Source organism: Erpetoichthys calabaricus, chromosome 4 (genome assembly GCF_900747795.2).
Source record: "Erpetoichthys calabaricus chromosome 4, fErpCal1.3, whole genome shotgun sequence".
Taxonomy (NCBI): Eukaryota; Metazoa; Chordata; class Cladistia; order Polypteriformes; family Polypteridae; genus Erpetoichthys; species Erpetoichthys calabaricus.
In genome coordinates this window covers 58,297,962-58,315,791 of record NC_041397.2, presented here as the reverse complement: position 1 = coordinate 58,315,791, position 17,830 = coordinate 58,297,962, and the positions used below count along the sequence as shown (strand labels likewise).

At 38.9% G+C, this 17,830-nt stretch overlaps 1 protein-coding gene across 2 annotated transcripts in view; it reads right to left on the bottom strand.

Annotated features, from left to right (window-relative positions):
* Positions 1–17,830, bottom strand: part of atp8a2 (ATPase phospholipid transporting 8A2) — a 429,846-nt gene that overhangs the window by 330,800 nt on the left and 81,216 nt on the right. Inside the window, exon 2 of one of the 2 annotated variants that reach the window (XM_051926384.1) lies at positions 17,361–17,489. The exons of the other annotated variant lie outside the window; for it this stretch is intronic. Within the exon in view, the coding sequence (XP_051782344.1) occupies positions 17,361–17,489 (129 nt within the window). The remainder of the gene's footprint in view (positions 1–17,360; positions 17,490–17,830) is intronic. 2 annotated transcript variants of the gene reach the window in all.

Genomic DNA, 17,830 nt, shown 5'->3' with positions numbered 1-17,830 from the left:
GGCTGGGATTGGCTCCAGCAGACCCCTGTGACCCTGTGTTCGGATTCAGCTGGTTGGAAAATGGATGGATGGATAATAATAAAAGTACATAACTCTTTCTTGCATTAATAATTTTAAAAACTAAAAACAAAATACACTTCATTATGGTGTGAAAGCAAAATCAATGAATACCAATCATCCTTACCAACCACATTTGAGATTTCCTGACAGCAGTGCAAGACAAGGTATGCAGAGTAAAATGTTTTAATTGCAGCCTATTACAGAATATTTTGGAAATTGTCAACTACAAAGTGTGCAGTATCTGATGGAACCATCTAGCAATATTGTAATGCTTTGGAATATTGTTTATTAAACTTTATTGCATTCAATCTCAAGCTTTTGCCAGAGGAACATGAAAAGATAAGATGCAAACACTACAATGGGAACATCCATATCCCTGGGGATATCTATCTATCTATCTATTGTGATGGACTGCCAGTGTTTCAGTCTGGCCGGGACATCCCTCAACTAAGAGAGAGAGCCTTTTTAGGACACTACATCCCCCGGGACGGTAGATGGCAGCTCCCCTGGATGGAAATGGTTCCCCGGATTCCTGCAGGGCAGCATGGGACATGGAGTCCGGCTCTTCGGCCCTGTTGGGTGCCGTGGGTGCCGCCAGGGGGAGCTCACCAAGAACCTGGGGACTATTATGGTGACGTTAACCCGGAAGTACTTAGGAGTCACGAGGACAGAAACCCGCAGTACTTCCGGGACATCTGAAGAAGGCGTTTGACCTGGAGACGAAATACTTCTGGGTCAGAGACTTTAAAAGGATTATGGGAAAACCCAGCTGATGGAGCCGGAGTTGGATGGGAGTGTGACGGAGCTGCTGGGTGTTGGAGGATTGGTTATTGTTATTGTATTGATTATTGATTTATTACTGGAGAATTGTAGAGTGTGCGGTGCTTTGTGCACTTTATAGAAGAAAAAAGTGTGCTTTTACAAGTGTATCAGGGTCGTCTGTCTGATGGGTTCAACGGGACGCTATAGAGCGTTTTATTCCACACTATCTATCTATCTATCTATCTATCTATCTATCTATCTATCTATCTATCTATCTATCTATCTATCTATCTATCTATCTATCTATCTATCTATTTTATAATTAATAAGAAGCAGACAGATTTTAGTTTGTGACCACATTTGATATCTGATAGGCCGAAGCATAAGGCAAAATAAACTTATGTTGAGTAAATCATTGCTAAGATATCTGAAACATTAAATGTCATGACTAAGAATGTAACTGTCCCATCATGTATACTGGGCAGCTGTGTCTCTGTGAAAAGCAGCTACTGTAACAACTTAATACAATTGATACTTCATATTGCACTGACTTAGCAGCACCTTTTATTTTCATAAAAACTTACTTCTTTTAGAAAATCCCAGGTCAACAGCAGTGGTAATGATCAGTTTAATTCCTTAATCTACACTTTTGGCTCATAAAAATGTGTTTAGACTTTGAGGATCAAGGTCCAACCTGTCCTATTAATACCATGTTGATTGCAATTTAGTGGTTAACATTTAATGCCGGTTATAATCCAGCTATCCAATATTGACTTGTCAGTTGCCTCTTCACTAATGTAATTCCGACTGTGCTCCTCAAAGGTATGATGAGCTTGTATTTTGCCCTGCAGATGGCAGATTTAACAAATAATAAACATTAGTCGAAATACTCATATCAGAAAAGAGAATAGACACCTATGTTAACCTCTTTATTTCCTCCAGGGCAGTATGCTCAAATTATGTTAACTTTATTTCATTGTTCATATATTAAATGCAGACAAGATGAAACAATTTGCCTTGTCATTATCTGCTGGGTCTACCAAAGGTTTTGTACCTTACCCGGTACCACTTGATGACAGCAGCACAGCAGTGGTGATCAGTCACTGCTGTTCTGTAGCGACCACACTTGCAAAACTCATCTGTATCAGAGACAGCATGATGATCTTTCTATGGCCTATACATTTCTTGGACCACAGATTTATTTCTTTGCTACAGATCCCCAACTTTCCTAATATTCTCCAAAGAGACTGGGCTGGAAACTCATGGAATCCTACTTGTCCATAAGTGACTAGGCTTTCCACCTTTTTTCTTCTAATATTATGCACAAGGTCATCATACCTTGATTTTTTCCCTCTCTCAAAAGCTTATTGATTGCTTTCTAATAATGGAACGGTAAATGCAATTGGAAGCCTTTCTCTGATAGGACAAGATGATTACAAGTCTGTCTGGATTATTTCTTGGAAAACAAGTTGTTTGCCTATATCCATTCTCCAGTCTCTACTGAGGTTGCTTTAAATGTTCCCAGCACGTCTAGTTATGGCTGTTCTTGTGCTCTTGTATCCAGCATTAAAACAGCTGTGCTGGCTGTGAATTTTGTTTTACCTTACCTAAACTTATCTCGGTTTACAACTAACACCATGACCACTTTACCATGATATCTTCTTTGCACTAATGACACAATACAAGCTGATAACACATGTTCAAGGCTGCAAGTTCTACCTCACAGTGTTCAACATCGATTTTGGGCTTAACCCCCATCTATGGAGGTCACTTGGACTGGGTAAAACTTCACAAACAGAGCATAATAGAAACTGAATCCATAAAGGCTCAATTTACAAAATGTTTTTCCATTGTAGATTTCTATATGCTGTTTTCCATCTGGTCCAAGCTCTTTGTTTTCCCAGCTGTGTAGCTTTTAAATTATGAACCTCTTCTTCCTCATCTCCTACTTCTTCTTCTTCAGTTTGGATAGCGCCGTTAACTTTTTAATACTTTCCTACAAAGCCCAGACCTTGGTTACTGACAGCTGGCTGTTCAACAGTTCTTTTGGGTTTCTGCTGAGTCCACAGTACTTACTGCATTCTATTTCATGCCTGACATAGTCTGTATTCCTGCTTTTTTATCCTTTGATCATTTGAGTCACCCAAATTTACTGAAAATCTAACTTTTGTGACCCTGACCTCCTCTGCCTAGAACGAAATAGAAACCTGCAGCTTTAAAGATCTACTGTAAAAATAAATGTTAGTAAAACTAGGCGGAATACCTAGGCAAAAGCTTAAAAGGCTACTTACCATGTATTCTAGAAAATTTAACTGTATTAGTTTCAATTACACAGAACATCCGTTCTCACAGACGACTGGGTAATAAACCATCTTGATAAAGTCAAACCCTAAATTTACCTAAATATATTAAATTGTCTGGTCTTTTATGCAAACACAAATGCCAACCTGCCTTTCTGCTCCATTTTCTTGCAGTTCGTCTTCCTGGACGATTCATAGTAAAAGTATTACTTATATTCTTCAAATGTCCCAGGTGCACTACACTAATTGACATGCTAATAATTTTATCCAGTTGCACATGTGTTAAAACACTTCCGGCTTTACCATTAAAACCTCACTTGAAGTGACTTGCACTGGAGATGCTTGCAGTTGGCAAAAGGAGGGATGACTGCGCTAAAGTGGAGAGAGAAAGCAGGCTGCTGCATAAGAGGGACCCTCCTAGTTAGCAGCCGACTGGCTATTCGCTGACAGTGTTCTCTTTTAGTAAAGCAGCAGAAAACAAACAGCTATGTATTGCTGCTGCTGCCATCTCAAGAGGATGTGAGGCGTGAGGGTGGTGTATCCATGGGCAAATTCCTGAGCAGAGACATAAACTTCAACTTAACTTACTTTGTTTTCTTTTTATCCTGGGATTGTAATGCGATGAATGCAAGTTTAACACATTATTAATATATTTGTTCAAATGAGAACAGTGGTTGATTTGGCTGTATGTGCTCATATCTCACATTTAATAAATATGCGTATATCAAGTTAACTGTTTTTTAATCTTGTCTAATTATCATGGATAGGTTTTTTGACAGATTACACCCCATTCTTACATTGGATGGCACAGTTAAGACAGGACAAGATGATTGTCTTCTGAGAGCCGTGAGCAGTTGAAACGAAATACGCATTAAGATTTAAGCCCATAGGACAGAACTGCAATTAATCAAGTCCACCATGAGTGACTGGGATCACTGAATGGCATGATTTCCATAATTAATAACAGCCCATCAGTTGAGCAGGAGACCGTAGCTCACACAAATTTAAGGCAGCAGAAGAAGAAATAAAAAGAATAAATAAAAAGAATAAAGTAGCAGGAGCCTTTGACAAGTGACTAGTGCTGATGCAACTGATGAGGAAACCTGAACAATTTAACTACAAAAAATATGCCCTCAGTTCCAAAGTAACTGAACGGAGGCTTGAAGAAGATGTAATATTTTCAAACAGAGCAAAATAAAGACAATGATCTTTTTGTGAAATCAAGCAACTATAGAGGTACTTAATGTCATGACTTGAATGAAATTCAATAAAAACAAATTAAAGTTAGAGAGCAGGGAATGAATTAACAGAGGCTGTGGAAAAAAAAACAAAGTCTTTTAACAGACAAGGATCAAATACTGATGGAAAGAAACAATGACAACCAGTACAATTCATAAGTTATAGAAGTTAGCCATGATCTGTTAAGATCAGAGCTAAAACATGTAGGAACATCTAAGCCAAGACATGCAATAACTAAGCAGACATTATAAATCTACTTATTATAAAATTATTTAACAGAGCTGGTGTCCGTAACTCAGTCTGAGGGCAAGTGCTTTTCCCTGTTTTGTTGTTAAGAACATTTAGCAATTACATGTCTTGAACTTACAAATTAATAAAATATAAACCAGATGTCAAAAAACTACCATTTATATATGAAACATGCTTTAGGCAAACCTGTCCTTTAGGTCCAATTCCATGAAGTTTTAAAAAAACTCAATTGCAATTATTGACAATTTAGAGGGCCCATCAGCCCCTGGTATGGTTCAGTTTTCATCGTATTTATTAAACCATTGTTAGTATGTGCAGAAGACTGAAGACAGTGAGCTGTTGTTCCTGCCTGCAGTTACAAAATGGTGTCCTTCTGGGTTTGGTGCTGGACCCAATTTTTTTTTCTTCATGTACAATACCATTAGGAGATGTAACTCAGAAACTTATTTTTCCCTTTAATTTCCCTTCTGGGTACACACCAGCTGTATTCATTATTTAAAGCTTCAATTAACATCAATAATTAACTGTAAAACAATAGGTGAATGATAACCATTTGTATTTAAATGAATCATCCATCCATTTTTCTGCCACTTATCAGGTCCAGGTCAGGGTGGGGGTAGCAGCCTGAGCAATGATGCCCTTTTTAAACCACCTCCTCCAATTCCTCTGGGGAGACACCAAGGCATTCCTAGGCCAGCCGAGAGGTATGATCTCTCCAGCATGTCCTGGGTCTGCCTCGAGGTCTCCTCCCGGTTGGACATGCAAGGTGTTCTAATCAGATGCCCAAACCATCTCAACTGGCTCCTTTCGATGAGAAGCTGTGGTGCTCCTCTTCCTATTTCCCAGATATCCAGCAAAGGAAGCTCATTTCTGTCTCTTGTATCCGCAATCTAGTTCTTTCGGTCACTACCCAAAGCTCATGACCATAAGTGAGGGCAGGAATGTAGATCAACCAGTAAATCAAGAGCTTTTCCCTTCGGCTTAGCTCTCTCTTCACCACGACTGACCAGTACAACATCATTATGACTGCTGAGGCTGCTCTGATCCACCACTTGATCTCCCGCTCCCTTCTACCATCACTTGTGAACAAGACCCCAAGATAATTAAACTCCTCTGCTTGGATTTCATCCTAGTTGCAGGACTCTGGACCAGCTTTTCGTACTCACAAGGATTCTAGGTTCATGGGAGTATGACCAACCAGTCTACATGTATTTTGTGGACTTGGAATATGACCACTTTGGGGTGTTTTGTGGGGGATGCTTTAGGATTATGGGTACTGGGTTTGATGTTGAATGCTATTCAATACCTGTACAACCAGAGCAAAAGCTTGGTTTGCCCTGCTGGCAGTAAGTGAGGGGTGGGTGTGGGACTTCAACAGGACTGCCCCGTGACACTGATTTTGCTCAAGATTTTTATGGACAGAATTTCTATGTGCAGCCAACGCATGAAGGATGTCCATTTCAGTGACATCAGAATTGTATCTCTACTTTTTGCGGATGATTTGGTCCTATTGGCTTCATTGGGATGTGACCTTAGACATGCATTGTGGTGGTTTCCTTCCAAGTGTGAAGCGGCCGGGATAGGGATCAGAACCTTCAAGTCTGAGGTCATGGTTCTAATCCGAAAAAGCATGGAGTGCTCTCTTCAGGTAAGGCATGAGGTGCTGCTTCAAACAGATTAGCTTAAAATTAAAAAAAGTGGGTGTAAATCTATGTTCACATTACAAGCTTCATTGCTCAATTCTAACTTTTTGCTCAGATTGGATTTGCCTGTCTTGACAGTTTACATTCACAAGGTGACCTGCATCTAACTGTAATGAGAACATGTCTGTCCTATGAAGCAGCACGCATGTGCACATTGAGACATTTGTGCACAAGTCATCTGTTTCACCAGCAACAAAAGACATCACCATTAAGAGACGACTCCTGATATTATAGCCAAAAAAATGGACATGCTAGTAGCTAGTGTATGCATCGCATTTTGCTCTGGAGGACAGCAAATGGTTCGTCAGTTGTACATAATTAGGTTGAGAAGGTGAAAAAAAGTCAGGCGGCTAGCTTTTGCAGTTTTCATGACTATTGCTGGGACTGCTGCGCCAAGAGATGTGTGGGTAAAAGAAAGCTGCCAGCAATGGTGGAACCATGACTGTTGTCAAAGGTGTAGCTCTCCTCCATTGTTGTTTTGTTACACTGCTGGTGCTGGCTGATGATGACAGTACTCAACCCATGCGTACAGGCAAAAAAAACCACATGAATTCCAACCAGAGTGTTCTCATTCAAATCGCATGGCTATGAATAATATACGTATCTGATCTAGGACCACATATGAAAGTGGCACAAACCCGATTTGAAAAGATTGGATTTCTGTATCAATACAACACTGAAAACATCAGATTTGTGACACATTAAGGCAAACAATCAGATTTGAATCACTTCAGGCTGGTAATGTGAACATAGCCTAACTGTCTCAACTCAAAATGGTTGAATCCACCATAAACTTAGATGTTATCATTGGCACAGACTTACCCTTAATTTGTTAGATTTCTACTCTTTCTAAAAGCCTGCTTTCTCCAACTTAGAAATAATGCAAAATTAAAATGCTTTCCCAAGCTACAGGACCTTGAAAAGCTTGTTCATTCACATGCCCCATACTGAATTGACAATTGCAACGTTTTATGGTCAGGCTGTTGAAATCATTAAATGTACATTCAATTTAAAACACAACATCAGAGACTGGTAATAGAATTAAGCAGTTTGGCCATATAAGTACAAATAAGTTGAGAGTTGATTTTAAAATTCTCTTCCTCACATATACAAATTGAAATGCTTTAGCTCTTTCTTACCATAGACAAATATTTAGTGCCTTTACTCCAGGGGCTTGCGCTGTACAGCATCCAAAATCTGTAATGTTTCACCCATGAATATTAGAGAGGCACCAATTGTTCCAGCGTTTAAACGACTATTTCAGCAGAGCCCACTCTTGCTAGAGCTACTGCTGAGGCTGTCCAAATTGCTTTCTCATATAATTTTTAAAATGAAGATACTTTTTGCTTCTACTTCAATAAGTCTTTCAAATTTTCTTTCTCTTTTCAGTGACTGTGGTGGGACCTGATCTGCTTTGGATTGAGTATATGGCCACAAGAGGTGGATCTTGTTTCAAATGTCTTGTATTCCACTGAAATTTGTGAACTTGAAAAGAGTGCACTTGGAGTAAAGAAGAGGGAAAAATAGGCTTGTCTGTCTTCATTTTTAGATAGATACAGGAAAGAATCAGATTCAGTACAGAGTGGATTAGCTAAAGTAAAGGGCTACATAAGCCATTATTCATAAAGTTAATTGAAAACTCAAGAAAACATGAAAGAAAACACAAATCTGAATAGAGCAAAAGGCAAAATAAATCTCAGTGCAATGTTTGTGATTCAAAGAAAAGGATTCACAAAATGACATGGAAGATGACTTACTGACAAGAAGGTAAATAAGCAAATAAGCAAATAAATAAAAATGAGACAAATCTACATGAATATGAACATAAAACAAACAAAGATAAAGTTACTTAATGACAAAACCGTTGTCACTTGCATGCAAAGTGATCCACTTCAGAATGCAGCTAATGCAGGACAGTTGAAAGCTGTATTTAAAAAAAATGCTTTAATAATAATAATAATACAGTTTGCTTATGTAGCACTTTTCTCATGCTCAAAGTACTTCACAGAAATTCCAAATGAACAACAAGAAAAAAGCAGAAGAATGATTAAATACACAACATTGGATACAAAATAGTATAACCAAAAAACACAAATAAAACATAGCATAAAATTTTGAATTAAAATAAGAAACAATAAACCAGAATAAAAATATATAATACTACAATGAAACCCTGAATAAACAACATAATTTTTGATACAAACACATATCATCCTGAGCCCCTTAACACAGAGGTTAAACTGAAAGAAGGGTCAGAATGTCAGGGTAAGTTAAATGCCTTCCTGAACTAATGAGTTTTAAATTGGTTTTTTTTTTAAGAATGAAATGAGTTTGTTAATCTTATTAATTTAGGGGAGTTGTTCCAAAGTCTGGGTGCAAATGAGTTACAGGTTAGTTTGGGGCACAACACGACAGCCAGAATCAGTGGCTCTTTATGGGCGAGCAAAGTGATGGAGGATGTTACTGATGTAGTCCAATGCAAAGCCATTTAAAGATTTGTAGGTTAATAATAGAATTTTATATTCAGTCCTGTAAGACATAAGGAGCCACTAAAGGTGAAGCAGGATGGGTGTTATGTGCCTGTTGTTTTGGGTCTGTGTGAGTTGTCTTGCAGCAGTTTTGAGCCAACTAGAGGTGTGACAAAAATTAGTAGCCGATGACAGTCAGAGAGGATTGGCAAAAATAAATCCTCCATGCCATTCACCAACACTGGCGTTCTGCAAAATGCTGCCTCAGCCCACTTTTATATAGCCAGTTCACCTATGACTGCGTAGCAAAACATGAAGGCAACTAGCATCATCAAGTTCGCGGAATGACACCACATCAGTGACAATGATGAAGCTCCCTACAGGAGAGAGGTAAAAGACCTAACTGTATGGTGCCATAACAACAACCTCTCTGTAAATGTCAACAAAACAAAGGAAATCATAGTTGAATTCAGAAAGAACAAAGGCAGTCACGCTCCACTCCACATCAAAGGCTTCCACATGCAGATAGTTAGCAGCTTTAGGTTCCTGGGTGTCCACATCACTGATTGCATTTCGTGGTCTGTTAACACCACCTGAATACTCAAAAGAGCTGAGCAAAAGCTCTTTTCCTGGAGAGGTTAAAGAGCTTTAGGGTGACAGCCAAAACATTAGTGAACCTTTACTGCTGCTCTATTAAAAGTACCCTGGCTGGGTGCATCACAAAATGGTATAGTAACCCCATTTGCCAGAATTACAAACTCTTCCAAAGGACTGTCCAGACAGCTTCTAAAATAACTGGGGTTGACCTTCCACAGCTTCAGACCATCTACTCAACTAGACGTCCAAGGACAGCTGAAAACATCATTTCCGAAAACAGCCACCCAGTGCTCCTCCCGTGTTTTCACTTGGGCCTTCAGGGAATCGCTACCAGAGCCTCACCACTCACTCCACCTACTACAGGGACAGGTGTGTCCCCCAGGCCAAAAGGCCACTGAACTTCGAGTAACCTGATCCTACCTACCCTGCACTGTGTACTGTACCCACCTGCTGGTTTATACTGTATGTAATTGTACTGTACACTATATTGTTTTCACATTTATTTACAGTATTTATTTAACAATTCATGATGGCATGGTGGTGCATTGGTAGCGCCGCTGTCTCACAGTAAGGAGACCAGGGTTTGTGTCCCAGGTCCTCCGTGTGGAGTTTGTATATTCTCCCTGTGTCTGAGTAGGTCTTCCCCGTGTGCTTCATTCAATATCCAAACAGGCAACGCTAACTTGGCCAGGTGCCGGTCTGTGTGTGTGGTCTCCCTGCGATGACCTGGCACCTTGTCCAGGGATTGTTCCTGTGTTGCAACCAATGCTAGCTTGATTAGGCTCCCGCGACCCTGTTCTGGATTAAGAAGTTTAGGAAATGACACTTAATAATTCTATCTATCTATCTATCTATCTATCTATCTATCTATCTATCTATCTATCTATCTATCTATCTATCTATCTATCTATCTATCTATCTATCTATCTATCTATCTATCTATCTATCTATCTTCTACTATTCTTCTTTATTTACTGTATTTATTTTCTTGTATATAAGGTTTTAAACAATCTTGTCCCTACCTACATCTCAGAATTATTGCTTCGTTATGTATGAAATCGCAATCTTAGATCTGCAAATTCTGGTTTGCTCGTAATTCCTAGATCTAAGCATAAAAGAACTGGCGAGGCAGCATTTTGTTCTTGTGCACCTAAAATTTGGAACAATTTACCAACAGGAATACTCCAAGCTAAGTCTGTGGACCATTTCAAAAAATCTCTAAAAACCCCTTTTTTAATCTGGCTTTCCAGTAATTCCACCTTAATATAGTGATCCAAGTATAAGTTTAGCCCTCTGATGTGTTAATAAGTACCCAGCATTAACCCATTGCTTCTTTTTTGTTTTTTGTCTCCCATCCTAAGTGCCACCCACACCTGCTCAAAGTGCTCTATCCTGTATTGTAATAACTTATGACATGAAGACACGATTTGGTAAGTGTGGGTGGGTAGGGTGAAGTCAAGTACTCAAGTAGTAGGCCTCATCTTACAGAACAAGTCATTAATAAATTTTGATGAAGCTGGAAAAAAATTTGGAAAAGAAGCAGTTCCAAAATATTTAATGAAAATACAGGTAGTTATCAACTTACAATCTATGCATCTTAATGATCATTTGACTTATGAACACTGCCATATCTCATGGGCAAACAACAGTTTTCGCCACGCCAGTTCTGTATGCTGTGACTCATTCATCTCGATCTTAGTTTATCAGTCTTACAGTTACAAGAAAAAAAGACAATTAATCTCGACACAAAAATGAAGGTGATCAGGCAGTATGAGGGAAGAAAGAAAACAAATGCGATCTCATGTGACTTTAAGTTATCCCATTGTAACGGGTTTTTGCTGCACATGCTGAACTGCTGTGCTCTGACTTTGAATTCAGTTAACCTCTGAAACTTCTGGGTTGTGACTCACGATGTGCAGCTTCGTGCGACCTACCATAAAGGGGTAATGAAACCACACTGAACTCCTTTATCTGTTAATGTTTATTTTTAACAGACTGAAATGTTAAAACAGAAAACACATGCATGCTCAAACTCTGCCGGTACAATTCTTCTTCTAACAGTTAACACAATGAACACTGGGAGAGGCTCACACTGATGACATAACATAACACAGACAAAAAAAGAATTTGTAAAGCTTTTAAAGGTTCGGCACCCATGTGAGCTACAGTAATAATAAAACAAAATATTAAAATAAAAAATAATTTACAAAAAAAAGATAGAAAATCTACACAATGTTCAAAAAATGATGATAAAAAAAATATACTGTAAAGCAAACAATATGACTTAAGGGACTTGAATACATGTATCGGTGTGTCATTATTACGTCCAGATTGACTTACGACTGGTCCATCGGAACAGAACATGGTCAAAAGCCGATGAATACTTGTATGTGGTTTCAAAAAATGCCTAAACACAAGTAAATTGGATGCCGTTTGAACAGATAAAGGGAGATCATCCCACAGCTTTGGAGCGAGAACAGAGTAGCATTGTCCAGAGTAGCGCTGGTACGTCTGGTAAGAGGAGAGACAATCAGCAGACAGGCAGAGGCAAATCAGAATTTTCTTCAGGGAACACAAGGAGAGACCAAGTACTGGAGATTCTAAGGAGCAGAACCGTTCAGATAACTGTAGGTCAAGACAAGAGTTTTGAACTGGATTGTATGAATAATATTATCTGCACATTATAATTGTAAAGAAACGACATTATCAATCTGCAGCTAGATGGTGTCTAAATTAATTAACAAGAGAAACATGCTACTGCTTTAACCGATATTAACACAGGACAGGTTTAAAAGTAGACAGTGATGTCGGGAGGTAGGAGGCTTCAGTGGCTTAAGCCCCTGATCTCTGGTGCCCAGCTCCTGATTTTTCAGTCCCAGATATACACAAACAACCACGGCAAGGCCCTGATCTTCTTGCCCACTGTGTACAATTTGTATTCACATTATACAATAAATCAGTTAATTTTCAAGTTCTTAATTATTTATATGCTTTTAATGAATTACTGTATTTTAGCTAATATTAATACCTAGATGGGGAACTTATTTCAGTTCCTTTTCTCTTGTCTTTGGGTAATATTGATGCTGATTTTATGCGAGTATTGATCATTTAGTATTATATATTTTTCAAATACTAATTACTGGATACTACTCTATTGGGTATACTTTCAAAAATGCTTTGTATAAGAAAATTGAACAACAGTTAGTCACAGACCCTCCTCCACTAACACACATCAATCGCTGCCATTTATAAATCCGTTGAATTGCAGTCTGCTGTGTATGAAGGCTATTGAGCCACCACAAACCTCTTTGTGCTCCGTTTTAAACTCCATTGTGAAGTGCTGTTAAAAAGCATTTATTTAATGTAGTCTACAATCACATGTAACTGCATTCTATTATCATTGTTAATTTTGAATATTGTTACAAAGTGATTTCTTAACTAAAATGTAATAAATGACTCTTGAATAAGTAAATAAGAATGTACTGTACTTAGTCTAAGTTGTTCAGTAATGGCTTACTCCCATCAGAGCTGTTGAAAGCTACATATAAGGAATGAGACTACACTTCCAAATAGTCAATCTGGATTTTGTGAAAGTAATAAAAGCAAATCTTTACAAATTGTTATATCTAATGTAAAAGTAAAAGCATTTTCATTTAAAAGTACTTTGGCATAAGACCTTGAATGAAACAAAAACTTTTACTGAAAATGTGTCCTCCGCATTGTATCTCTTAAACAAAAGGGAAGTTTTTACTGCACTAGATAAACTCTCTCCTCCTCCATCTGCCTTTTACTTCTATCAGTTTTCCCCCAACATCTCATCCACATAACACCCTCGAAGCCATAAGGCAGGGGTCTGACAGGCTTGATCCACACCTGGGTCATCAGTCCCTGCCAAGTGGGCGTTTGGCTTCAAGCAGTTTTTGTCATTAAAAACAACTCAGCAACTCCTGTTAGGATTGGCCAAATGGATGAATTAAGTAGCAGGCACATGTCAATAAATGTTGTCCACAAGAGCTCATTATGTCACACATAAACAATTGCTTGTCAAAATGCTGTCTGTCTAACTACAATAGCACATCATGCCATATTGCAACACACATTCCAGGCATGCACTCCTATAGCCATGCACTAGTCAGAATCCCATGGCGCTTGTCAGGCTCCTCCGAGCAATAGCAGCATGCTGTGCTCTCTAATCCGCAAACCCATTTCAGTTTAAGACAAAGGTAGGATTTTCTTTTGGTGGGATCTGAGTTCAATCAATTGTAGTAAGACATACTGTATGGAACGGTGAATACTGAAGTTTAGATGTGCTAACACAAGAATGGCAGAATTCTTACCAATATTTGGGTTGAGTGAACCTGCTTCAAAACCATGACTGCTGAGGCTGCCGGAACTTGGCCTTCTAGTATGGGGAATACTGCTATAAGTTTTTTACTATGCAAATGAGCTCATGATAAATTTTGTTAAAGCATAATCCCATCCGAGTACTCCGTTGGCACTTTGGGTCCATGCCATGACACAAGTGAAGAGTGGGTAAGACTATACTCATGTCCAAATTGGGTAAGGGTGTTATTGAGTAGTATAAAAGGGATTCACGAAAGGCATGTACATTTTAAGGTGTAAAATTTAAATTATATAGTACCTTTAATGAGGAATGCTTTTATAACTAATATTATAAGTAAAGGTGAACAAAAATACTTAATTTAGTAAACTGTAGTATAGAAATGTATTATTAATAGTGGTATGGAAGCAACATAATAAATGAATGCGGTAAAGATTGCTTTTTAAATAAAATGGGGAAGGCCAATCATAGAAGATGATAATCTTGAACTAATATCAGTTTTGGAATGTAATAATGAAGAGAAGTCATCTACAGGTTGAATCGGAATGAGCACTGCCATGCCTGATGCTAGTCACAAAAGAGGATGAGGATATACAGTATCTACATGAGTCTAATATCTTTTAGGTGCCCCACTTTTTTGGTATCTAGAGTAAGTAAACAAACATAAAATGCTAAAACAGACAATGAGTTTACTAGACTGTTTTTTACCAGGCAGTGTGGTCAGCAGCCACCAAGGGAAAATAACACACTACTTTGCCGTGGTACAGAAGTGGCCATGAGGGATTGGCACAGGGCTTAGATGTGTCACCTACACAGGCAGGTGGCAGTAAGGTGTTTCTGCTATGAACACACAGGTTCCAGCTTTACATTTTAGCTGGCACACAGCACAGCACCCAATGCTATAATTTGAAATTGGGGTTTACAGATGCAGGGATAACTGGGACTGTGAAAGGGAGGTCTGGTGGAATGGCCTAAGGACCTCTCAGAGACAATTCCTAATCCAGAAGTTATTGCGGGATTTGACCAAGAATTGGGCTAGGAAGGAGGGTTTGGTGCATAGATTAAGGCAGTTTACTTGCAGTGATCCAGTGAACTTTGTGCCAAGTGGTAATCTGGGGCAACAACTTAACTGGCATGGAAGCAGTGTGGCAAGAGATAAGACAGACAGCCACTGGTAATCTAATCATATTGGTTGCTTAACATGAACCAGGACATATTATTATTATTATTATTTGGTCAATATCTGTACTCTGCTCTCTTGTATTTTGGGTATATTATCTACAACACATAAATAAATGTATAACCATTTCACTTGCCTGTTCTGGTACTCTGTCTTGTTGACTAGGGATATAAAATGGAAAAAAATGGGGTAAGTGTTGTATTATAGTAGCAGTCAATCCTGACAGAGTGGAAAGAGTATGGGATTTGGGGCATTCTTTTAAGGTCTATGTAATAAAGAGTAAAAAGTGGAACAGGGTCACTCTAGGACCCTACCATGACAAAACAAGAGCAAAGTGTTTGGGTGGCAGTGGTACAGTGATGTACCATGTTAGCCATTATGAATGCAGAGCTTTCACCATTTATTGGCTAACTGAACAGATTACAATATGCATATTGTAATCTGTTCAGTTACCCAATAAAAGGTATCATTTTGGTTGACTTCTCAGTGTTTTGGCAGGTAAGTATACAGAAAAGCCACCCTACCTGAAAGTCAGAGATCAGAACCTTAAACAGCCATTCCTGGTGAAGCAACTAAGTTTTGTGTTATTTTCTGTCTTATCTGATACTTCAAATTGTACCTCAGACCATTCCTCTCCTGTATGTTTTAGTTAACATGTCCACCATTATTCATGAAGAAATAGAATTTGGAACTGTTTGTACCAGGGTGAGGGTGACACACAAATATTATAGAAAGCTGAGGTAACTGTTGCATGGTCACACTTCTGATTCCTAAATCAAACACTAGAGGCCCACACTTTTTAAAACAAGACTCTGCTAGGATAGCCAAATGAAAACTGACGAATGAGAGTTAGGATCAGTACGGTACAAGGAACTCAACTGGTGTGAATCAGCAGCAATTCAGAGGTTAGTAGGACTGCCTCACAGCTCCAAGAACCTGGATTCAGTTCCCAAGACAGTCACTTCCTTTAGAGTTTGCACATTCCCCCCATGTCTGTGGGTCTTCTCTTGGTTATCCTGCTTCCTCCCACATCCTAAACATGCACATGAAGCAGACTGATGTCTTCACACTGGGCTGATGAGAGTGAGCGTGGCTGTGTGCATAAGTTACGGTGCCAAGATGGATTGGCATGTTACCCAGGGTTCGTTCCTAAGGGTACACTCCAGTACTCAATGACCTTGCAATGGAGAAAGGAAGTTCAGAAAATAGATGGATGTGTGCTCAGCCCTGACTCCAAACCAAAATATTAAGGGGGCATCTAAAATACAAGGTGGATAACATGTGATAAAGTCTCAAATATCCAACATGTAACATTATAGCCGACAACACGGTGGGTGTTATGGGGGTTATAACCTGATATTTGGGGGTGCTTAGCCCAGCCAAATGACCCCCTGGAGTCGGGTCTGTGCGTGTTGACCTTACACAGAATTAAATATATTAAATGACATTTGTGACATTGTTCATTTTGCCTTTGTACATATGAATATGAGTGTGTGCAGATGATGTGTTTAGGTTGGTTTTGTTGCTTAAGGTGAAACTTGTGTAGGAAACCAGAACTATAGATGATAAACTAAACTTTATAGTCTTACCTAAGACTTTTACCATAGCAAAAATGTTATATTTGTGTTAAAATAACTTTTACAGTTTCTGTTAATGATGAACAGTGAATTATTTCCATCCATATATCATTTCAATGAAGTGTCACAAAGAGCATAACCTTAAAAAATATTATCATGTTAAAAGAAAAACAAAGGTGCCAGCACTTGCCTTTATTACAAGGGTGCATCCTTATATGGACAGTCCAGCCTTGTACTACAATTGTCATGGTACAGAAGTGGCCAAGTGGCCAGTAAACACTGTATGTTACCTAAGTATCCCTGGGCTACTCTGAGAAATGGAAAGGGCCCTAAAGGAAAGCCTTCATCAGCGTAAGTGATAGCCGTATGCATTTTCTGGCTACAGCTTGTACAAAGTGTCCTCAGAAATTTGTCATTCACGTTATGCCAGTAGCCCATGAGTACAGTTCAGTTACAGTGTGCCAAAATAATAAGGATTCAAAGCAGTGGAGAAATATAGAAAATATTGCAACTCAGGCAGAGTTTATTGTACTTCTAGGCCTTACCGATTGCCCACTTCTCCAAGTCTCGTGACAGACTAAGCCCAGGAGGCTACCATTTATATATCTGCACAGGCCGTAACTACACTCTAACCAACTTGCAAGCTGTCTTCTATTAGCCAAGTTGGCTAGTTATTTGAATAAGTATTAAAATATGTAGAAACATAGCTGGTATCCATAACAAAGATGCTCCTTTGTAATGCACAGTCGTGCCCCAGTTCACCTCATGCATTCTACAGCAGACATCAGTGAAGGGGAGCATGCACTAAGAGTTTTTCCCCCTTCAAAGAGAATAGAGCTTTCACCAAACCCTTGCCAGTGACAGGCCTGTCAAAGCAACTCACTTATATTACACGTCCTGGGAATGCGCTTATTTGATCTCCTTGAGCATATCCCGGCTCCCATACCCTCTTCTTCACTTTTGGGGGAGAGACAAGTAGCATCTTGGCTAATTGGGACCAAAACTAATTGCTCTGAAAGGAAAATGAGTCCAGGAGGACAGGCAGAGTTAGAGAAATCAATACTCAGTCATTTACTGCAATTCCAGGACAAGATAAAGGTCACAAATTAATCAATACCTGAATCAATCGTACCTTTTGGAGACATTAGCAAATACATCACTAATTTATTTGATCCTTCATACAATAAGCAATCACATATTCTTCAGATGAAACTTTTAAGTACACTTTATGTTCTTATTGCCAGTCATTGGGTACGTCTACCAGACAGTTGGTACTATTATGATGAAGAGATCTGTAACACTTGTGTCTGTTGGGTTGCATTTGGTGATCTAAAATATGAAGTACAGACTATG